The following is a 25,299-nucleotide window of genomic DNA, read 5'->3' on the forward strand; positions in this document are numbered from 1 at the left end:
CATCACATTGGTTTTTGTAGCTGATGATAGTAATACCATTTGTCTAAAGTAGGACAGGCAAGTGACTGTAGAGACCAGGGCTGCATCCGAAAACTTAGGCAGGTGACTTGCTGCCTCGCTGCCGTATCAGGCCATGACTTTGCAGGCAGCATTTTTGCATGAAGGCACCTCATGAAACTGATTTTGGACAGGCTTCTGAGGCAGAGTAATGGTTTAATGATCTACAGCAAAATATAGAGAGCTTTGATGATAACATATATAAGTGGATATTTCATTACTGCAATATTAATTTCTCGCTAGAAATGACATAAAAAGTGGAAAACGTTTATCAAAAACATACATTTACACACAAACTGACCACCAACTGCAACTTTCAGACGCCATCTTTATGTTTTGACTTAACTGTCACAGAATGGAATGCACAGGATTGTGGGATATCAAAGGCAGCGAAGGATACATCTATGCTGCCTTCAAAAATCGGCCAGATGAAGGCATCTCAGAAAACAGGAACTGAAGCTAACATTGAATTCGGACGTGGCTTGATGCCTTCCTACCTTGGAATGAGTCCTCCGAAGGCAGCTTTTTCAGTTTTCGGATGCAGCCCAGGTGTGGAAAACTGCAGAATTTAGACTCAACCCTAATTAAACGCACCTGATCCAGCTAATTACAGTAAGTCCTTCAAACTACATGGTATGTGGGTTGTAGCAGGGTTGGAACTAAACTCTGCAGAGCTGTGTCTGAAACACCCCCATATGCTTAAACATGGCATTGTTTTAAGGGACAGCCATTTGTAGTGGAGTCCAAAACTATAGTGGATGTTATCAAGTGCATTAATTCAATACCATAGTGCACCACAATAACGAGTAGACCATAAATATGTATATAGGTAGATGACCTATTAGTGGCTGTTTCTATGGGCTGCTATATGCTATGAGTTATTACATATTAAAAACACAACTGTGAAAAGTTTATCCAATTTCGTCATGAATTTAAGATTTTTTTTACAACATGAACCAGATGCTGCGCAATGTTGTGCCGTCTTGAAATTAATTGATTTTAATTGTGAATGACAAAACATTGACCGCTCCAAGGTGGCGGATGCGTCAATGTGTCTAGAGCAGTTGAATGTGGAATCTACCTATATACATCTATGGTGTGTACAACTGATGTACACTGAAAGGCTAGAGCAGGGGTTCTCAAACCTGTCCTGGAAGACCCCTAGCCTTGCACATTTTGTATCTCTCTTTTATCAGACACATCCCTACTAATGAGCTGATGAGTTGAATCAGGTGTGTTAGATAAGGGAGACAAACAAAATGTGCAGGGCTAGTGGTACTCCAGGACAGGTTTGAGAACCACTTGGCTAGAGAATACTCATAATGCACTGTGAGGGTCATGTGGAATGAATTCCCGCATCTCACCAGAAGATGGCATCTGCAGCTAAATCATACATCCATCCATTTTCTGCACCCAAACTGCTGGTCCAATATGGGTACAGTAATATCGCACAGGTATAAATTTATTTTTAACTGATTATTAAATAGTTTAATTAAGATTTATACATACTTGTTTCAGAGTTCAAGATAAATCTCTTCATTCTCAAGTATTTTTATGTCACTCAGAAATGAGTGCAGCTCATGGACAAAACAAAAATGAAGATTCACATTAAACTATTTATATAAGCACAACAAGAATACTACCACAGGTTATGACAAAAAAAACTTTAATCTGTTGATTTCCCAGGTTACATGATAATTATCAATAATAATAAATGTCTTGGTTACATGTGTTACATTTGAACAGCCATTAGAATACATATTAGCTATCCACTCCATGATTCTGTCCTTGTTTGTTTCCAAACAGCTCATCTGACACTCTTCCTCAGATCCAGGAGAGTCAATACAGCTGCTGTTTTGTCTTGACCCACTTTTTTTTTTTTTTAAAGTTCAGTGGTCAAATGACCATAAACACCGTTATTGGGATAAAATTGACCACTTTCCCATAGTTTCACATCTAGCACCAGAGTGACTTGATTTAACAGAGTTCAACAGAGACATTCTCTCTGTACTGCATGTCATCTGCAATATCAATACTGAAATGCTACATTTAAATGTTAAATAGACTTTTTTTGTGGTACTCTAGCCTGTGTGAAATTACTTCGCAATCATACTTGCTTCTTGTCCCCTTTTATTGAAAAAGCACATGGGAATGGAGCTTATTTTGAGAGTTGTATAGTGAATGCACATAATCCACAGTCATGATTTGTATCATAACTAGTTGGAATTATTTTCAATGCCCTTGAAATCACATAAAACACAAAATTAGTATCTAAAAAAGGCTACAGTGGTAATACTTGAGAACATAAAAAAGACAAACAAAGGGAACAAAAATACCTTGCTGATTAGGATGTGTTAATCTGTAAGTAGTAATAAAAAAAACACATTTTAACATAACATCAAAGGACTAAAAGCTTGATTTAACAATTTACAAAACGGTTCATAAATTACATCATATAGCTTTGAGTAAGACATCATGCTGAGGTGTGTGCAAGAATATGCTGCATGTTAGAGAGGTTATAGCATTGACACCAGCTGTATCCAGTCAAGAGCTCACAAACAAGAGAACGCTTCATCCACGCTCTGTGAATTCTAGCGCAAGGAGTGGCTTTGATTGCAGAAAAACTCCTGTCTGAGCATTCAAGAGGTTTTAATATTACGTGCATGTCACCGAATTACACAGTGGAGTGGAGTGAGTGCACATCTGTGTGTCCATCACTTTGTTTCTGTAGCTGACAATAGTGAGATGTTGTAAAGATCTAAAGAAGGTCAGGCAAGTGACTGTAGACTGAGTCGAGCAGCGTCTGGCTTGCTTCTTGACTCTTCACCCCTGCTATCTCGAACAAGCGGTCCAGCTTGTCCTCTGCCATCGGAATCTCCTCAATAACATGGAGCTCCTCAGGGTTGAGAATGTGCAACATATCGTCGAAGATGGGCTGCAGGTCACAGGGGTCCAGACGCACCTGCCGCAGCACCGTGTCCTTTTTCTCTGCGGGACAGAAGATTGAGTGTTGCCATTAATAAAACATAAAACATTTTAGGATTTATTATTCATTATAGTCTTTATAACCACATACTAAAAGAAAAGTGCAAATTTGAAAGAAAAGCTTCATATTTAATAGGAGATGGTGTGATGAAAAAAAAAAACAGCATTTCTTATGATTGTTTGTATATTTTAACAGCGGAACATAAAGCATCCACAAGGGGGCAACATATTTTCTTTTATCACATTAAAAGTGCAAACACTCTAGTTTGGGTAAACCTGTTTAAATCTTTCCCTGAACAATGTAGGACACTTAACTGTCATTTAAAATGTAATCTTATTACTTAATTACTTTTATTAATTACGAGAACTGAATAATATTTATATTAATTAGACTAAATATTTAATAATATACATGTTTACTGTTATGCATTATTATTTCAAAATTTTACTGATATAAAATCAAATTACAAAACTGCATTTAATACATGATTAATACATAAGTATTATAGGGCTTAGCAATCAAAAAGGTAACATTTCTAGATTTAAATTATTTATGACCTTGGACCACAAAACCCGTCATAAGGGTCATTTTTTTTTTAGATTTATACATGATCTGAAAGCTGATGTAGTACTCAAAAATTAAGTTCTGATATATTTACGGTAGGAAATTTACAAAATATCTTCATGGAACATGATTTTACTTAATATCCTAATGATTTTAGCTCTTAAAAAATCAATAATTTTGACCCATACAATATATTGTTGTTTATTGCTACAAATGTACCCATGCGGTTTTGTGGTCAAGGGTCACGTTTTAATTATTGAACATACAATGCAGAAACATAAGCATCCACAAGGGGGCGATATATGGTAAGATACTACTGTACTACAATAGCTATCTATCTAGCCTAGCAACTAAAAACGTAACAATAAATTATTTGCATATTTAAATGGTACAACATACTATGCAGAAACATAAAACACACACAAGGAGGCCATATACAGTAAAACATTTATGCAATAATTTATCACAATAAAGATCATTAAACACTACCCAAGTATTCGATGAAAACTATTAAAATCTCTGAGGAATTTAGAGCACTTAAATGATAAAATTACATTATATTTAAATGTTATATTTTAATTCAAAAGTGTGACATTTTGATGATCTGAAATATAATACAAATATTGAATTTTTATATATCATAAGTTTATTACTACTAACTTTTAATTTCTGTGTTTTTCTAGCTGTTTTTCTTCCTAGTGTTTATCCATGTGCATTTACCTTTGGTTATGAAAGAGCCTGTCCGGCTGAGGGCAGAGTCCTTGCTGGAAGTGGAGTCACAGCGCAGCAGCGGCTCTGATTCGTCGGGGAAGAATCCTTTGGTGCGCTCCATGGGGGACTGCTCCACCACCACACCGGGCGATTCGAAAGGCTTATGGCTGGGGCTCAGACAATGGCTTACATTCACAGCCATCATTAGCTTGTTCAGGTCAACCTACGGCAAAAGAGGTGTCGCAGTACATGTTAATGACAGCGATGAGAATGTCATTCTGGCAAAGGTTTCTATAGAGATTCTTTTTCATGCTGTTCTGTACCCACAAGTGTATCCTGTCAGAACAAACAAAGTTTTCTTGGAACAACTATTACGTGAGTAATGGATTTGAAAGAATGAGAGTCTTTGCTGATAGACAGCGATGACTGTATTAATGTGTGGGCTCTACAAGTGTATCACTATGTGCTCACGGCCGGGTCAACACAAAGGGTTCAGCCGTCGCAGCCCTGGACCACCCACATGAGTCCTGTCTTTGTTGGCCTTTGCGTCAGGGGAGGACAGATGAAAAAGATCCAGTACTGCCCACAGAGCACATTGTTACACAGGCCTGTGTTACAGTCACAAAACCCCCTGTGCGCAAAGCATACTTGTTATGCCAGTTTGTTGGAACATTAATGGTGCATTTCCGAGAACGAGTCACTTCACAGGAAGTCGGTACAGTCCGGATTTTATTACCGCAGTCTATACTGGACACTAAAGGCAAATGTGGCCACCATTTTACCATACTATGCATATTAAGTGAACGTACCCAAAAAACATGCTCAGCATAATCCATATGCAGGCCCAATTTAAATACGACATCTTGTGAGCATAGTTTGATCGGTGGGGTTATCTGAAAGGTATTTGATTGTAATGTAGCTAAAATCAACATTAAATAGACTTGGTGCCTCCTAAGAAAGCTCTGGTGACTCCCAGATTGGGAAATCCCAACATAAGCTATTCAAGGAAGCATATAATAGGCTGGGCAGGTATTCAAACTTCTGAAGTGGAACATCCAAATTATAGAAAGGACGGAAACCACTCCATTTCCGGGAAAGTCTCCCTTGGAATCAGCAGTGAATAATCAATGGCACATAAAAAGCAGACCATTACTCTGAGTGGCACGGCGAGAGATCACATTTAGTCATTCATTAGCCACCCCACACAGAGAAAAACAGCTCTGAACTCAAAGACACCACCAGGAAAATGGGAACACAAGAGGTCAAGCGAGATAATTTATGAGTAAAGGAGCATTACAGAACACAAAATTGTACATTGCTTGTGCTATTGTGTTTGTTTTTTCTTAGAAAATTTGGTACTTCCACTGAACAGGTAGTAAACTGACCAAATTTAATACACTAAATTTATGCAATGATGTGAGTTTTCTTTGACTTCAGAAATCTTGTATTTTGGCATACAACAACAGTAGGAACTAAGCTAACAGATAACACCGCTCCACCCTGTCCATGAAATCATGCATTAGTGCAGAAAGGAAGGAAGTAAGTGTGCCGCAGCACATGCAAGATACAAAAATAGCCACTTTTTACAAGGGAAGCCAGAATGAGTGCAGCAATTACAGATGCATTGCTGGCAAAATGTTTACCCGTCTATATCCAAATGCAAAAGCTTTACGCCACAAAAAATGAAGAAAAAAGGGATCATTTAGATTTTTGGCAATGTGCCATTATTTTCATGACAATTAGACATGTTTTCATACAAAATTACTGTAATATGAAGGAAATTTGCAGTAATGAGAAAGAGATTTGTACAGTAGTCTAATGACAATGGAGGTTTAAATGTGCCTCATTTTAATAAAACTAATCACATACAGTATGTTTATATACATACTGTGTGAAATAAATGTTTACCTAATTTCAGGTATATATACACTCACTGGCCACTTTATTAGATACACCTTGCTAGTACTGGGTTGGACACACTTTGGGCTTCAGAACTGGCTTAATTCTTCGTGGCATAGATTCAACAAGGTGTTGGAAACATCCTCAGAGATTTTGGTCCATATTGACATAACAGCATCACGCAGTGGCTGCAGATTTGTTGGCTGCACATCCATGATGCGAATCTCCCGTTGTAGTATACAGTATATGCACACATATCAACATTGCACTATTGCTGAATCCATATCATTTGTATTAGAACTGACTAATACAAACTAGAGGCTTCCACATCTAATTTCCAGCCTCAATGAAATCAACAAGCGCATTATTCTAACCACACAGTCTACTGTTCAGTCAAGTTGCATGTCGCAGAAAGAGGATGGGTGTATACCCAAATATCTTCTCTATTAATATCCAGCAAACAAGCTGTTGGCAAAAGTCCGGAACCACAACATGGGAGTCGCCATGAACGCTGTGCCATCACCCACCAGGACACAAGCCACAGATGTGGAAAGTGTGTCCCTCCCACACTGATCTTATTAGCCACAGCTAACACTGCTCCAGACTCAAGACCACCTACAGCACACAGCGCATGGTCCACATCTGACTATACAAAGCCTGGTAGTGGAACTTCAACATTATACATTAAAAAAATATATATGATTTCAAAAGAAACAAAAGTTCTTTGTTTCTCTCAATGGTTTGGAAAACCTGTTAAAAGGCGTTATATAAATAGTAGCACGGGACAGACTGGTGGTGGCTTTCAGATGGCGTCTAAAAGTTCTGGGGCTGTTTGGCCCACGTCCATGACAAGTGAAGCACTAGGTGTGTTTAGGGCCCTTATCTGAGGTTTACATGCATTCTGAGTGCAAGTGGTATGACTTTTTTATCCTTTGTAACTCATAAAAGTGCATGTGATTCTGTTTATAAGTGGTAAAAGAACAATAACATGATTCCGGGAGAAATCCGAGTGTATATAAAATTATAAAGTACAAGAGATCAAACATTTGAAGAAATTATGCACTTTACTTCCTTACTTCCCAGACATTTGTAAACAAGGAGGAACATACCTAAATCCAAATGTCCTAATGGTTTTGAGACTCATTTAATCTGATACTAATGTCTTTCTATTTCTTACCATGTGCAATTCATTCTTTGTTATGTGCACTATGGCACTGTGGAGCATGGGATATACGTGATTTGATCTACAAACATGTGGCTCTGATGAATGCCGCTCTGTCATGAGAATGAGGTTTCATCCTCTTTGCTGCATCATTTTCATTCAGCATTGCTAATTCAATATCAGATTTTGTAAGCACCATTGTGTTTTTGCTCAGAGAAAGAGAGAATGCCCTGACAAAGCACATTTAATTTTCACATTCCATGGTCTTTTAAACATCTTTTAAGGGATGTTCACCACAAAAATAAAAGTCCTGTCATTATTTACTCACCCTCATGTTGTTAAAAAATGAAAATAAAATAAAAAAATCTATTAAAATAAATATATAAACAATGGATTGCTCAGTTCCAAGGTAGAAAAAAATGGTTATATCCAACTGCCTCACTTGTGAAAGACAGTTTGGAACCAATTGTTGGTTAGTTACTAGTTACTAATAAACTTATGTATATATTTTATCATATTTACTAATTCACAAAAGGAATCAGACAAAATGGTCATGCTTCTTATTCCATACAATAAAAGTGATATATAGTTTTATAATAATCATATTTTTATAAAACCTTTTTTAATGTTAATCTATAGGTGAATTATATATTTAAACATACAGATTTATAAACAAGACATGAGGACGAATGAAGCGAAAGAGGACGAATGAAGCGAAAGTAGGGGAACTGCTTTAAAACATTGAACAGGATGTGCTCCGCAGAGAGATGACTTTGCTCAACCTTTACAAACAAGCATTCAGTGAAAGTCACCACCAGCACTGGCAGTTAGGTGATTATGAGGTGGCGTTGACAGGAAGACATATAAATAAGTCTGAGAGTTTTATCTCACTTTATCCTGGTCATATCAGTAGCATCAATATCAGTCCAAAAGCCTTAACTTCACCATATGCTGTGACCTTGAGACAAGGACAGAGTAAATAAAGTGGCCTTTATAAAATCTGCACACAGGAAAGGCTGTAAACTCTAAAATGAAAGTTGATGGCTGATCCTCCATCTCCGGTAGCCTGTCAGGCTTTTGTCATTAGTAATGCAGCTCAATAGGATGCAGCCAGGAGTCACGATGCACTCATGAGGTTTGTTTACTCTTCTGAGCACGTATTATCCAAATAAAGTGTCATTAGACCTGGGGTGTGTGTGTTATGTTAGACTATATACACATGACTACTTGATCCATTATTGTGGCCTGACTAATGCAGCAGCTTGTGGCTTGACCATAACAGGACAGGTTTGATGTTTACTAATATACAAAAATAAAAATACTTTTTACTATATAATGTAAAACATTATAATATTATATTTTACTTACAAAATCCACAGACCTCCAAAATTATGTTTTTTATATATGTAAATTGCTTATTTAATTATTATTTATAATATAAGTACACAACTAAATATATTTTTATATAATTATATTTTCTTCATATTATCTTTATTTATTATTTATTAATTGACTATTTTTTCATTTTATATTCATTTATTTTCTTTTTTGATTTATTTAAATCATTTTTTTATTTTAATACAATTTATTTAAATAAAAGGAAAAAGGGATAAATGTATACATGTTTGATTTTTGTTTAGTTTTATGTTTGATTTTTGTGTTACTTGTTAATGTGTAAAGTGTTAATTTGTTGTATGTTGTATTTTTTATTTTTTTTTTAATTTATTTTTTATTTATTTAACAACTGTATTATTTTCAATTGTTTTGCTCATTTAGTTATTTATTTAGATTATTTTTTTTTTAAATCAGTAAATGACTAAATATTTATTTTAACTATATTTGTTTTAATTAATAATTTAAATGTTATTTATTTTAAGCAATAGCTTTTGTTTATTTAGCTATTTTTTTTTTTTTTATTTTAATAACATGTATTTGTTTTTATATATTGTTTAATCTTTTTTATTGTTATTATATATATATATATATATATATATATATATCTATATATATATATATATTTAATTGCTTTTCTCTCAATTTTTCCACGGACCCCCCTAGCATTTTCTTGCACCTGGTGGCTCCAGCTTGAGAACCCCTAGCCTAATGGATGCTGCCATGTTCAGGTCACATGACCAGCTGAAAATAACTCACTTCATGCTGTAATCATGGCTGACTGCTAAAATCTCATGTTTACAATGGTATCTGTAACCAAAAACATTTGTTGTTATTTTTTTCGCAAGACTTCATTGTCAACCTGAAACCTAAAGTTGCTTACCTGAGGATTGTCTTCCATGACACTACGTATCTTATCCACCACGTCAATGCGGCGTTGGCGGTGAAGGGCATTGATCAGCTTTGCCAGGTTGGCGTCGCTGTCGCGTATGGTCCAGTGCTGCAGAGCAGCGTATGCCCTCTCGTGATCAGCAGAGTAGCCGTTGGAAAAGGCGGCCACCTCTCGCTCTGTGGCACTGGCCAGAGACTTATACATGTCAATCCACTGACTGCCAATCTGTGCTGCCACCAGCTTCAAGATGTCAATACCTAGAGAATGAGAGGAAAGGTCAATCCTATGTACCATTTAAATGTTTTTTTATTATTATTATGTTTATTCAGCAAGGATGTATTACAACGAAGACTGGAGTAATGGCTGCTGAAAATTAAACTTTGACATCACAGGAATAAATTACAGTTAGATATAGTAAAATAGAAAACAGTCATATTAAGTTGTAGTATTATTTCAAAGTGGTGCTGTTTTTACTTTATTTTTAATCAAATAAATGCAACCTTGGCATGATGTTCTGCTGGCGCATTATAGAGTAGACAGTGAGGAATGGAATCATACAGTGCAGAAGGGCAGCGCTCTAGGGTTACAGTACACCAGCGGCTCCTGTGGGACATACTGTCCCATGGATAAGGTCATATGAATGACCTAGATTGATGCCTGTGTTTATACACTTTGGTGTAGAATGACATACAGATGCCTCCTAGGAAATCATTTTAAGAGTGAACCCCTAAAGCAAACCCAGGGAGCCATGATAAGGTTTTTTGTTTTTTTTTAAGATCACACTATACTCATATATATGGCATATTTCCACTTGATTCAAGTATTTGCTCATAGGGTTAGGGATCTAAGTGCAGCCCCAAACCAAAGTCAGCATGTATTGTAAATCATCTCACACCATTTGTGCTTTAGTCAAAAATGAGAAATCAAGAATCACAAATAGATGAATAGAAGTACTATTAAGTGACACCCCCCCCCCCAAAAAAAAAAAAAAAAATCCCCCAGACTTTGTGGAAAATCCCATAGATTCGCACTGAGGAAGGAACTAAAACTGAAACTAAAACCATAAATAACATTTTGTTACCTGAAAAAAAAAGTTAACTGAAAACAAATATTTCAAACTGAAATTTATTTTATTTCAGGTAGTTTCCAAGGCGACATTTCTTAGTTTCCTTTAGTTTAAAATGAAGTACCAATATAACTAAAACTAATAAATAAAAATAAATAAATAAAAATGTATATATGACAAAAAAAAAATTACTAAAAATTTAAAATACTAAAATAAAATTTAATAATAGAAATAAAATAAAACTACAAACAAAAACTATAAAAAACTATAATAGTATATCAATGGAATTAAAATAACACTAGATCAGAATAGAACAGAGACAGAGAGAACACCATAGCAATCGCATAGCAATGTGCTACAAACACAGCAACGCACTCTGCATTCCACCTATGGAGATTTTTAAGGGAAGCACCACTCATGTTTTCTTCAAGAAATGTACAAATCTAGTTGTATTGTATTGTTGCTTCACAATTATTGTGTAAAAAAAAAAAACAATTTTAAAAAGTCATGAAATTACATTAATTGTAAGCAGTGAAAATGTAAAACCCAAACAATTTAAAAAACAAACAAATAAATACATAAAATCAACCGTAAAGCATTGAAAAATATAAGACACTTCAATTTATCAATAACTTTATACTACAGTTTCTTAAAAACTCTGGTTTTCTAAAAAACAATGCAAATCATGTAAACTTTCATCAAGAGAACCCAATGTAAAACAGCATAGATCAATGCAATCCATGTTGAATTAGTCTCTACAGCAGATAAACGTGACTGAGTTCAGTGTAACAGGATGACTGTAGAGGACAACTACTGCTGGAAGGTATTAGAGCATCTATCTGTAAGCCAGATCTGTCTTGTTTGGGATCCATCTGTAGCAAATTCACTGGAGCTCTCAGGAGGATAGCGTGCCACAGACTGTACTGCGGATGTAAAAATGCCAAGGCCTGCAGGCTGCCCGTCCTCTCGCCTGTTGTTTCCAGAGGTCACTACGGCATGACAGCGTGTTAAAGGAGGACAGGCTTAGTCTGAGTGATTTAGGCCAAAGTCAATGGGTTGCATGATGCCTTCTCCTGTCTATGACTGTACTGCGTGATGGATTTGGTTGCCCTAGTTCCAAAGGCAACTTTTATGGAATGCTGGGAAAACACGTGTTGCTACTATCTGAATGTACAGCGTGCTTACAAATGTTTCCAGGCTTGTGCTTTAGTCAGCAAGTACAATGTTATTCTTACACTCTTAAACTAATGAGACTTATATTTGTTATTATACTATTATTTTAATAATATTATTTTAAATATATATAGTAAATCTATTTATCTGTTATCTATTTTTATTGTATATATAATATTTAATATTATAAATACATAAAGATTAGGTAGATAGATTGACTGATTATATATATATATATATATTACAAATACTACATATTTTTCTTTAGTCTTTACTGTATTTTTGAACAAATAAATGCAACATTGATGAGCGAAGAGACTTCATTTACCAACCCCTATATTACTGCATAAATACAATATATATTTTGTTAAACTGTATTTAAATATTTTTAAAAATATTACAGTGTATAAAAATACAGTACATTCTAGCGATGAAACTGTCTGACAATTTCATGTCAAGGTTATAGTGATCAAAATTATCATGGTATTGTTAAAATGTGCTGGAAATGATCAAAAAGTACATTGCATCAAATGATTTTTATTAAAATATTTAGATTACTGGAGAATTTTACAAGAAAATACCAATTCACAATAACCCACGCAAGGCTGCGGGTCCTGACGACATACCTTGCCTTGTACTGAAAGACTGTGCTGCACAGCTGACAGATGTCATAACAGATATCTTCAACACCTCGCTGAGCCAGGCAGTCGTCCCCACATGTCTCAAATCCACAACCATCATACCGTTACCAAAAAAAATCACCCCGTGTCCTGTTTTTTAAACGACTACCGTCCCATAGCACTGACTCCAATCATGATGAAGTGCTTTGAGAGGTTAGTCATGCACAACATAAAAACCAGCCTCCCCAACACACTCGATCCGCTCCAGTTTGCATACCATCCAAACCGATCTACAGACGATGCAATTTCCTCCATCCTCCACCTGGCTCTTACCCACCTAGAAAATAAAGACTCCTATGTCAGAATGCTGTTCATCGACTTCAGCTTAGCATTCAACACAATAATCCCACAACAGTTCATTAAGAAACTAAACCTGCTGGGCCTTAACAATTCCCTCTGTAATTGCATCCTGGCCTTTCTAACTGGAAGACCTCAGTCAGTCCGTGTCTGCCACAACACCTCGAGCCCTACCACACTGAGCACAGGTACCCCACAAGGCTGTGTGCTCAGCCCACTGCTCTTCATGCTGCTGACCCACGAATGCACTGCTAAGTTCAACTCCAACCACATCATCAAGTTTGCGGATGACACAACTGTGGTAGGTCTCATCAGCAACCGCAATGAAATACACTACATAGAGGAAGTGGCACAACTGGCTGAATGGTGTGGCACTTACAACCTGTCCCTCAATGTGGAGAAGACAAAGGAGGTTGTGATGGACTTCAGGAGAAACTCCATTGACCACCCCCCACTGACCATCAACAGCTCAACTGTGGAGAGAGTCAGCATCACTTAATTCCTGGGGGTGCACATCACAGAGGATCTCACGTGGAATACCATGTCACTCTCCAAGAAGGCACAACAGCGGCTACATTTTCTCTGCCAACTGAAAAGATCAAGTCTCCCTCCACCCATCCTCACCACATTCTACAGGGATACCATTGAGAGCGTGCTGACCAGCTGCATCACTGTCTGGTATGGGAACTATAGTGCAGCAGACTGCAAGACCCTCCAGCGGACAGTGAACACAGCTGAAAAGATCATCGGGGCCCCTTTCCCCTCCATCCTGGACATTTTCCTTACACAATGCTCCAGCAAAGCCAACAGTATTGTGAAGGACCCCACCCATCCCTCCCACAGTCTCTTCCAGCTCCTACCATCAGGAAGATGATACTGGTGCATCAGAGCCTGCTCTGCCAGACTGCTCAACAGCTTTTTCCCCCAGGCTGTGAGAGCCCTGAACTCAAACAACCCCACCCACCTCTGAAACCCCATACAAACCCCCTACCTCCTGAAACATGGACCATCTCATTTCAAGTAAAGCTTTGCATAATGCAGGACAGTATTTAATAGTAACATGAGATGGATTCAAGACACATACTAGGTGTAAACGGCTGACCACTTGTGTTCGGACCACCCTATCTCCATCTTAATAACAGCTGTAAAAAGGGTACATACAAAAGGCGTTATGTAAAAGGGAAGAAACACCTTATGGCTCATTTGCATGTACAAAGACAACAGCTTACCAGCTACAGCCGTTTACAATAGAACGAAGCATTAACGTCTTCATATGAGAATTCAAAGAGGTGGCAAACCAGCTGCAACAGGTCTAGGTTGGCTGCAAAACAAAGGAATCCTCAAAGGGAGTCAGGACTTCCCCCTTTTAGAGAGTCGACGTGGTGGCTTTGACGGAATGTCTCACGGCAATGCAGTCATCCCATAAATCCCTGACACCTCATACACCATGCCAGCCACAGTAATTACCACTTCCCCATCAAAACAATGAAACCATTCGCTTGATAAAGACCAGGGGAGGTTCACTAGCAAGGGGATCCTACAAGCTTCCCCGGAGTTTCCCTGACTCCTAAACAAAATGCTGGCAAGGTTGAGCTCACCCATGAAGTTCCTAATCGTCTCTTATAAAAGCCCCAGCCCACCCTGACTCTGGGCAGTGGGCTTTTATAGATAACACCTATTGCAGAGGTTGTTATATGAGGCGTACATGCGGGTGGTTCTACGTCTTTGATCTCCGCTATGCGTGCTTTGTTATACCTCCAATGAAAGAATTCATTATTTGTACGATCGCTCCTTCATCTTTATGTATGTTTCCCATGCGGCCCTTTATGGCCATTATTTCACTAATGTAGTAAACGGACACACATGCACTTCAGGCCGCCCAATTGCACACATTGAATGCATTAGGGATATGTTTTGTGTTGTGTTCGCGGAGGCAACCGCCTGTTTAAAGGTTACCTGTGCTTTCTAACATGAATCTAAGAGGCTCTACTCTCTCAGTTTAATTCAAAAGTTCAGCATGTAATAAATTCTTCGCTCGCCGAAGTCAATAAACAATGAAATTGTTCACGTTTAGGAGTGCAAGGGAGAAAAACACCGCAGTAAAAATAGCACAAGTGTTTTTTTGTTGTTGTTGTTTTGTTTGTTTTGTTGCACCTGGTGGAAGTGTTTAAGGTCATTGGTTCCCCTTTTCCTTGATATTCCACTATTTTCAAGGCCAATTAACAATGAAATATCATAAAACTACTCTTAAATTGGTGTTTTAGATTGCTCATATAATTATTCATCATAAATAATAGCAATATCTAAATAATAGTAATTGTTGGAAGTCCACAAAGCTGGAAAAAAAATCAATGTTACACTTTCATAATTTGAGTTCAAATCCAGTATTTTTGTTTTAGGTATATTTTTGGGTGCTAGGTCATTAAGGTGTGGCCAAATTTCTTGTTTAATAGGTATAATCCATTAATTTCAATATAAATCCAATGGATTGGGAACTTTGGGACAAAAGGTCTTCCCACACAGATTTCACAATTGGGTTCAGTCGGTCATGCAAATTCTCTGTGATGATCAACAGAAAACTGCTTGGTTTGAAAGTGACCTCTGTGTGAACTGTGATTCATACGTCACTAGACTATTGACAATAGATGATTTTTGCCCATTAAATTTTGCTGATGTGTCCACACCCTTATGGGTGGTTGGTGGTTTCTCAATAGAACTAAAGTCAAAATAGCCCAGCCGAAAGTCTAAATGATCTGACATTCCATGTTTCAATGGGAGTCTGAGACAATTTTTTTACTCATTCGATTACTCATTTTATCCTAAACATGATTTAATGTACCAGTTGCATCTATAGCACAAATGGTGTAGGATAAGTTTCACACTAAACACTTACAGTTAGATGTTTGCTCAGTGGCACCCTGAATTCAGACCTCTCATGACACATTAGTCAGTCCACCCACTCATCTCCCACCAGACCATGTCCACCGATACACTCCTCTGGTTCTCAAACCACAAAGAACTAGAATAATCTGGTTCCAACTGCTCGAGCATACACACAGGTGCATATCTGAGGCTGATATAAGCCGGTGCCCACTGCCACAGTCCCAACTAACCTAACAGCCTCTGTGGCATATTAACAACCAGAGTGTGAAATAATTAATAAAAGAGAAAGAGAAACACCAGAGACGCAAAGCAAATGCTACCCAAGGAGCAGAATGGGAAACAGAAGGAGATTAGGTTCTGTATGATCATGTGACTGACAGAACACGAGAGAGGTGATCTTATCGCTGGTCATGGTTGTGTAACTCTTGAAGTTCTCAATACGATACGCACTGGTGTGAAGACAGATCCACAGATGCTCTAGTCTAGTGCATTATAATTCATATTGCAAAGTCCTGAGTGTCTGTGCAGCCGCCCAATAGCATATAGTCATTAACACTTTTTCATAAATGGCATTCATCAATCTAGTTTTAGATGAAGCGTGTAAAGTCTGCACAAGTTTCCGTACTTGAGGACACTCTTTCTGCCTGCCACTGGTCAGCCAAACAGGTAGCCACGCCTAAAAATCACACCATTGGTTGTGTTGTTGTTGCTGTGCAGTGCTGGTCGGGATTCTCAAACAAACAGAGCAATGTTTTGAAACCACCAGAGTGTTTATAATTTTCTGGGAAAATCAACCTACGAATGATTTACTTAAAGATACGCTGGGATAAGAGAATGTATTTTAACATAAATCACCTTTAATGAACTTTAATGTAAAGTTGAATTTACATTAGCACTTAAATGCTATTCACACTATGTCCAGATATCTATCTCTACAAACTTCTTCACACCTTCTGAAAATACGTACTTTGGCAATATATTTTTTTTTTTAATTTGATTTGAGTTTAAGTTGATTTTTAATTGTTTGGACTGGTCAACTTAATCAGGTATTTTGATGACACATTCAATAAACATTTTGACGAAAAATTAGAAAAAAAGACATTTAAGAGAACATGGTGACAGAAATTAAAAATTAAGAGATGGGAAGAACAATTATATTTAAGTGCTATAGTGTTCTCTTAAGAAACTATTGTGTTCCCCTGAGAAACTCTGAGTTTGCTCACAATGAAGCAAAGAAATATAGGCCTTCCTCCCATCTCATATTATTCCCATCACAAAAGTTTTGTAAACAAACACAAAATATTGAAATATATCTATAAAAATACAAAAACATAACTCACCCTGTCCATTTGAGTAGTAGATCCACCTCTCCTTGGTCTGCGCTGGAGAGCTGGGCTTCTTGTGGATGGCTTTCTCCATGATGCTGCTGGGATCCTGTCTGGGACCCTTCTTCAGCACTCGCGAACTGCGCTTTATGCTGCACACCACAATCACTACCAGCACCAGCAGAAGCAGCAGGACTATCATCCAAGGCAGGTGCTCATTGATGTCAAAGTGCTTGTGCGTGCTAGGCCTCGGTGCACCCCTGCGGATGGGCCGGTAGCCCAAACCTTGGACCTTGCCCTCAGACAGAGTCTCCATGGCCTGTTGACTGGCAGGCAGGGGGTCTTGTGATAAGGAAAACTTGTTTTGCAATTTAGGGAGGTCCTTAGTTGCAGCAATTAAGAGTCTGCCATCCTCATCACTAGCCTTGGAGGAAGCTGTAGTTGTGGGAATGTCTTCTTCAGCGTCGAGGGCCGTGTCTGTGCTACTGAGGACTGGCCCGTCTACATACTGAATCTCTGTAGCTGGTAAAACTGCAGTATTTGCTGTGTGCAGAGTAGACCATATAATTGCAGACAAAAACAGAGACAGAGAGAGAGAGAATTAAATACAGTCCTAAAGATGAGCTTAACCTAGACAACAAAACAGAAGGGAGAGTATCTAAAACTTTAATCCAGCATCAAGCTGGCATGCGTAGATAGCAAAGTGGAGCTGTGCTGCTCAGCCAACATAATCTCACAAGGATTTCTCATCTTAACTGCTCAGATTTGACCCAAAAACTAAAGTCAATGCAAACTGAGGAATCAGAAATAGTTTTCTTCTGAAAATAAGAGATAAGGACTAATACTACTGGCAATACTATGACTGCTTTGGTGAAACACGTAAAAAAAAATTATTTATTTTTTTTGCACATTTTTTCATATATATAAATATTCAAGAGTTTGGGATCATTTTTTTTTTTCTTTAGGAAATTAACACTTTTATTTAGCGAAGATTTGTTAAATTAATCAAAACTGACAATTAAAACATTTATAATGTTACAAAAGGTTACTTCTATTTCAAATAAATTAGGTTCTTTTGAACTCTATTCATCAAATGCTTCTGAAAAAATGTATCACAGTTTCCACAAAAATATGAAAAAGCACAAAATCAGCATTGTAGAATGATTTCTGAAGGGTCATGTTACACTGAAGACTGGAGTATTAAAATAGTTAAAAAATAAATTATATTAAAATAAAATAAAATATATTAAAATAGTTTAAAAAGAAACAGTTCTTTATTATTGTATTTTTGATCAAAATCCATTTATGCAGTTTTGTTGATCACAAGAGTTTTCTCTGAAAAACTTTTAAATAATCTTACCAAGCATTAAAACTCTTGATAGGTAGTGTATGTGCAAATTAAAAGGTGTTAAATAATTTTCATGAATTTATATTATTATTATTATTATTATTAATAATAACATAATTATAATTATTATTATTTAGGCAGTAAGCTAGAAAAAATTGCCTAGCAGGCACTAAGTTAATTTTAAAAGCTATAGCTCATAAACAGCTACATCCGTACAGGCTTAAAAAAAAAAAAGAGTTCTCTAAAGAACATACACAAAAACATCACATACAACCACTGCTTTATTTAAACACCAAATTAGGGAAGTTGATGAAGGGGTTGAGCAATCAAGTTGAAAAGAGGGAGCTGTTAGTAACAGAACCAGTGGATGAATGCACTTGTACAACAAACCAAGAGAATATAACACTACCAAGTGTTGTGTTGTTTATGTATTTTTTTTTTTTTTTTTTTTTTTTTTTCTATCTATCTATCTATCTATCTATCTATCTATCTATCTATCTATCGACAGTGAGGAATAGCTCTTCACTGAGCTTTGTCCACTCTCACCTCTATATGCTGACTCAGTGCTGGAAACCGTGGAAACGGAGGCCTCTCCAAGTAGGACATAGAACGAACTGGCTGGAGTTGGCCCACACACACTATCTGTCTTTTCTGTGCCTTTGATCAGCATCGTTAAGCCCAGAGATGAGCAATCTGTGTGAGATCGGCACCTCAGAGCATCTGATGCCACGTCGGAGAAGGTGCCACGCTGACATTCCCGGCAGCGCACATCCCCTGTCTCACTCCCCCGCTTTCGGACGCCCCACCCCGGTGGACATAATGAGTACCGCTGACACTTTCCACCCTGGGAGAAGCTGCCTGGCGGACACACGCACAACCGGTCGTTGGTGGACGTACAGGGAGTTTTCTCGACAAATGGGGCTTGGCAGCGTCTCTGACAGCGGTGGCACTGCTGAACACCGTTCTCGCCCCGGGTGAAGGTGCCATCTGGGCAGGGGCTGCATTCCCGTACGCTGGCCTCTGTGCAGTGGGAGGACACATAGGTGCCCGCCGGACACTTGTCGCACACCAGCTTGTTTCCAGTGGCGGGGTCGATGTGGTGGTAGTGTCGAGGAGACAAGGGCTTCTCTGTGGTCGGGCTGGGGGTCAGTGTGTGGGTTAAGATGTCACTGACCGCAGTGAACAGCAGCTAACAGCAATGAAAGAACAAAAAGAAGACTGTTATGCAATGACAATACAAACAATCCAAACACACAATAAAAGTCTATTTAGCATGAATGACCACTGCGTCATCAGTTTGTATTGTAACAAGAGTCAACAATATAACGATAAAGAAAACCACTGGTGCTAGAAAATTCTTTCATTTGTTTGATGGCTACATACTCATGTCCTTTCAACAACTACGAGACAAGTTTGACATTTCATAATCACCAGTGGAAGAGTCACTAATTCAAGAAAACGGAGCCAAGAGTCATTTACAGTTGTGATGAAATGGAAGTAGCAACAGATGATTTCTTCCATAGTGTGACGTACATCTGGGTAAAATGGATTATTGAAAAAATATACAGGGTGGGGCGGGTTTATGTGGACAAAATTATTGGTGAAGTCCAGCATACGTCATAAGAAAGGTCTGTCATTTCACAGGGAAAGAAAAAACACATTAATAGATGAACAAATGTGTTTAGAGAATAGATTAATTTCTATTTCATCCCAACATTTTTATAAAGAATGATCATCGAAATTGAAGATTGTGCAAACCATTTTATTTGAAATAAGACAAAGAAAACACTGTTTAAAATTGCTCATCATCTCCACTTGGCCTTGTTCTTAATGAAATAAGGCACTATATAAAGAAATACATAAATTAGACTCTTTATTTGGCTGCACAATTTGTAAAGACCCATTCACCTTTCTCAAAAGCTGCTAGTTATTTTTTATTTGAACTAATGTATTTTTCTTTGGAACAATGTTCCTTTCAGATCATTAGTGATTTGGGAATATTTTCAAAATTTTCAAATTTCAAAGTCTCCCTTTTTTGAATTTCATCAGATACCACAAAAAAACTGCAAAGTTTCACCACTCTATGCAATGAAAAAACACTGCTTTGCACTGTCCAGGATGAGTGGGAGCCTTGTTTTTGTTGAATTTGTCTTTTTTATTATTATTACAATTGTTTCAATGTGTGTATTTACTGTTAACCAATAAATATTCATTAATAACACAACAGTATGCTGTACAAAAATATTGCTCAATGGGCAATTTAAAAAATGTCATTGATTATATTGAAAAAGAGAAAAACAGAATATCCCAACAACAACTAGCATTACGTTTAGGTAATGAGCAATATCTCAAAGGGCATATTGATGTCATAATATGGAGCAGATGACCTCAAGAACTTTAAATTGCAACATCAGTGGCATCGGATTAACAAGCATGTTCTCTTGAGCCAGCTATGCAAGCAGAGACGTAAGCAACTCATAATTCCTCTCTAAAACAAAAGTCTGCTTCCACAGTCTTCAACAAATCACCCATGCAAAAACACTTTATAGACCAACAACAGGGAACCTTAGAATGCGTTGACAGCACTCCCACAGCCCGGTGACCTTCAGAATAACTTTTAATGACAAGAAGCCTGTAAACACAGCCGCTCTAAAGTTACTACAGCTTAAGCTTGCCCCATTGAAAGCCAAATTCCGATCATAACGGCCCCCTCTTTCCTCTGGCGCATCCAGCAAAGCCGACTGCACAGCATGTTAACTGCACCTAATATTCTTTATGATGCTAGCCCATATTTTAATTCGGCACCTAAACACGACAGGCATCTTGGGCTTGGTACAAAAGTCATCACCAAAAAATATGATGCTGGAAAGCGCGGCACACATGGGCCTCGCTGCATCATCAGTTTCTAAACACAACGCTCTATTAACTGCTGATCATGAATCCCCTGTAGTTTTATTACATTTCCTCAACAACAGACCGCACAGAAGACTAGTATAAAAGTGCAGGAGACTAATTTCCTCGCTAATACGGGGAGGGCTGAATCAAAACAAACATGACATTAATATTCTCCAGCCAACAAATACTGCCATCGCTGGGAACTGTGGGACGATGCCAGAGCGCTTGGGCTCGGATGCACATGTTGCTCTTCATGAGGTGATGGGGATTGTTTCAGGAGGACAGACTGAGCATGAATAGCGATTAGACAAAGCTGTGCTTTCCCAGAGGCCTTAGCTCTAGAAGAGGGCCAGCAGTGAACTGACAGACGAGGGTTTGAATTAGGGCAGCGAGGGGGATGACAACTTCACTGATTACAGGACAATGTCTGTATGCTTAGTGTGCTTCTAAAGTGAAGAATGAGTACACTGTTGTCGCACGAGTTGGTTTTTCTTTCAAAAGGTTCTGGTAAGAGGAACTGGCAACCCAAGATAAGAGGAACACTTTTTCACGCACTCTTGCTTTCAAAAACCACAAGAAGGAACGTGATGTACAAAACACTAAGACATGTTACAACTCCATCTTCTCATCCCACCCTAAACAGCGTCTGGGTTAAAAGGGCACTTGTACGAAACCTAATTTGGACATTTTTACGGAAGCTTATATAAACATGACTTCTTATGTGAGAGTGTATTCGAATTCTTGCCATCCATGTCTGTGTATAATGTCTCAACATTCAGAAATATGCAGTTCTGGCACCAATTCAAAACGAACCCTTTTATAGCTGTGACTTTCAAAGTGCCATTTTCATAGAAACTCATTAATATACAAAAGAATTCATAAATATTTATTCTAAATGTTAGGCAGACATATTATTACCTTAAAGGCCATGAGAAACAACAAACAAGCAAAAAAAGCTTCTTAAACTCTATTAAGACTAAGATATTATCTTCTGTTCATCAGAGAACAGATATTAATGAAGTCTACTGCATTTTGTTCCCTTTGTGGTCTTTACAGATTTTTATTAAGTGAACACAAGGATAGAAGTTCAATTAACTATTTATCTGAATATATATTAAGCGGTATATTTAAAACCGTAATTTACACTTTGCAAGGGTTAATTGTTGACTGAGCTGCTCTTATGAGCATGATGTTTTGTAATGACTCATGGGGTTTCCTGACTAACCTTTGAGTAAATGGACTTGGCATTTCACTGATACATGAGCTTGCAATCTGTGCATACATAATTACATAACATCACATTTATTTATACTTGGTGAGTAATCAATGACGTAACTAAATACTGAACATGTGGGGTGACCAAATGTAAAAGTGTCATTGAACAACCCCCTGGGTGTGTCTCAGTGAATTTGCCTATGAACTTCAGGTTAAATTTGAGAATAGTTTGTTGTCCTCAAGACAAACATAGCATGCAATTCTACAAGAACAGACACAGGGCCAGATGTGATATCATCAGGACTCCATGTGCCAGACAATCACCTGTTACACCTCTGATACATAATAACTGAAGACTGCGAAGCAAGAACAAACATTCCCTGTCTAGAGGCATTCATGCCCGTTTAATAATCCACAACAGCCAACGAGTCTGCAGGTGGCATGAATGAGTGAGGAATATTCCTGCAAATGTCAGGCCACCTGCCAAACACATTGCATCATTTGCGTCAATGCCAATAAATAAGTTTTTCGAGGGTGCATGGATGATTTAAACCGACAGAGCAAACTGCTAAACCTTCTGGTGTTGTGAAACTAACAATGCACATTGGCCTACATGGGTATCAAACAACTGAATCCAATTTTTGAAAACTGAGCAGCAGCAGTAAGCTGCGTGCATTATGGGATTTAAAGGTCCCCTGATAAAGACCTGCTAATGGATGAGCCAGTTTGAAGAGAGATACCAAATTAACCTCAGCTGGCTTCTAATTTCATGAGGATATTAAGTAATGTAAATCTTTACAACGCAATAGCCATATTAAGCCATGTCAACATGACATTGTCTATGAAACAATAACATATGTCATGCACATGTCTTTAGAATGAAAACATATAGAAAATATCAAGCCAATGACATCAAAACCATGACTATAGGCATAGTAGTAAGTCATACGAATCACTTTGATTTAATAAAAAATATCAATGGTTAATATCTTCAAAACAAAAACAACATAGGAACATTAAGTGAATGTTTTAACAAGGCAGCAGTTTTAAGTAAAACAAATGTCTGTAAACTAATACATATGAATATTACTAAGCCATAACAACTACAACAATGTAATATAATGTATACTCAAGAGGAAAAAAATATACTTCCCATTTTAATACATCTTAAAATAGGTCAAGTGGTGTCCCTAATTTAACCTTTAACAATTCAACGTTTGATAGAATTGTTATTTGGAGTTTTTATTTTTAAATATTGACTAATGTAGGATAATATGTGAAATTAGTACCACAAACAATAGCCTACAATAATACTCTTAAGATTGTGTTTATCCATTTAAGCTGTGTCATAAGCCTACGTGTGCCACCTTAACTATTAATTCGTTTAAAAGGAAAATAATTGCTTTATTATTCTGTGCTAATCTTTTGTTTGGGCTCCATCCTCACTACAGTAGTATACACCAAGAGCGACACCAGGTACCTCTACTGTCCCTTTAAATCCAACAAAAGCCAGAATATTCGAGAGGACTAGAGAAGCATAATGCGTAAATAAATGTATCACTTACCATTATCAGCGACCAACTCATAGACATTTTCCCAGGCATTGTCCCAGTGGAATCACTCTTGTTTAAATATGCCCAGATCCACATCTGTTACTTTTTGGCTTCATAGGTGGAGCATCAGCATCTCCGCATCAACAGGACACCCACATTGTTGTGAGGTATTGTCCCTTTGCTGGCTTATTCCCTCAGAATGTACAAATTCCGTCCACTGACGCCTTTATAGTCTGTGCCCCGGCGTGCACTGGTTTCAAGTAGTAGGGGATAAGAGCTTCGTTTTGGAAGAAGAACGCTATAATTCCCATAGCGATGATGGATGGATCTGTGGACTGAAGTCTGGCTGCTGTTTGTCCAGGTTACCGATTCCTGTGCCGCAAAGACGGGCTGCGGATGGGCGGGTACTGGCGACACACGTCACGACCGAAACTCGTCACTGGCTGCTTGTCTGCGCCGCACGCCGTATCAGGAGCCTGATACGAGCCGGTTTCCGGGAAGATACTGGGGGAGTCGTGGTGTAAGTGGAGTCAGACTAACAAATAGTATGACTAAAGGTGTTGCACAGGTGTACTGTACGCACACACAAAGTAATAAAGTTAATTATTATCATTGTGGCACACACTGTGTAAATCATTACAGTAAATTGGACAATGTGACCTCAATTTAACCTTACAACTTATATAAAGTTAAATATAAAAAGCCTGTATAAAATGTGTAAAAACATATATAACATGCTGAATAAAAATACTGTTTATTTTAAATTTTATCATTTAAATTTTATAATTTTAAGAACACATCCTTGCTGAATAAAATCATGTGACACTGAAGACTGTATATATGATGCTGAAAATTCAGCTTTGCTTCACAGGAATAAATTATATTCTAAAGTATATTCATATAGAAAACTGTTATTTTAAATAATATTTCCAAAAATGATTTTTTTCTATGTTTTTGATCAAATAGCCTTGATGAGCATAAGAAAGTTTTTTTTAAAGAACACACACACACACACACACACACACACACACACACACACACACACACACACACACACACACACACACACACACACTCACAAAATGTAATAAAACATACAAACGACAGATATAAAAACATATGTAAATAATAACTATATAAATATATAAGGTTCTTATATAAAAATATTACATATGTTGAATAAATAATAGGCCTACATTTA

General features: G+C 37.5%; 1 protein-coding gene across 1 annotated transcript; it reads right to left on the minus strand.

The window, feature by feature from the left end:
* Positions 1-1,705: 1,705 nt before the first annotated feature.
* Positions 1,706-24,604, minus strand: tnfrsf21 (tumor necrosis factor receptor superfamily, member 21). The gene is made up of 6 exons (XM_019125573.2): positions 24,111-24,604; positions 18,982-19,624; positions 17,103-17,630; positions 9,655-9,920; positions 4,328-4,541; positions 1,706-3,045 (listed from the first exon to the last, which is right to left on the minus strand). The coding sequence occupies exons 1-6, from the start codon at positions 24,192-24,194 to the stop codon at positions 2,816-2,818; spliced, it is 1,965 nt and encodes a 654-aa protein (XP_018981118.2). The 5' UTR covers positions 24,195-24,604; the 3' UTR covers positions 1,706-2,815.
* Between the last annotated feature and the right edge of the window lie 695 nt (positions 24,605-25,299).

This window comes from Cyprinus carpio, chromosome B20 (genome assembly GCF_018340385.1).
Source record: "Cyprinus carpio isolate SPL01 chromosome B20, ASM1834038v1, whole genome shotgun sequence".
NCBI classification, from domain to species: domain Eukaryota; kingdom Metazoa; phylum Chordata; class Actinopteri; order Cypriniformes; family Cyprinidae; genus Cyprinus; species Cyprinus carpio.

Coding starts and splice junctions, on each gene's coding strand:
- tnfrsf21 (XM_019125573.2), bottom strand. CDS start 24,194: ATGTGGATCTGGGCATATTTAAACAAGAGTGATTCCACTGGGACAATG. Junction 9,921..17,102: donor CTACTACTCAAATGGACAGG/GTGAGTTATGTT, acceptor CTCATTCTCTAG/GTATTGACATCTTGAAGCTG. Junction 3,046..4,327: donor AGGCTCTTTCATAACCAAAG/GTAAATGCACAT, acceptor TCTGTCCCGCAG/AGAAAAAGGACACGGTGCTG.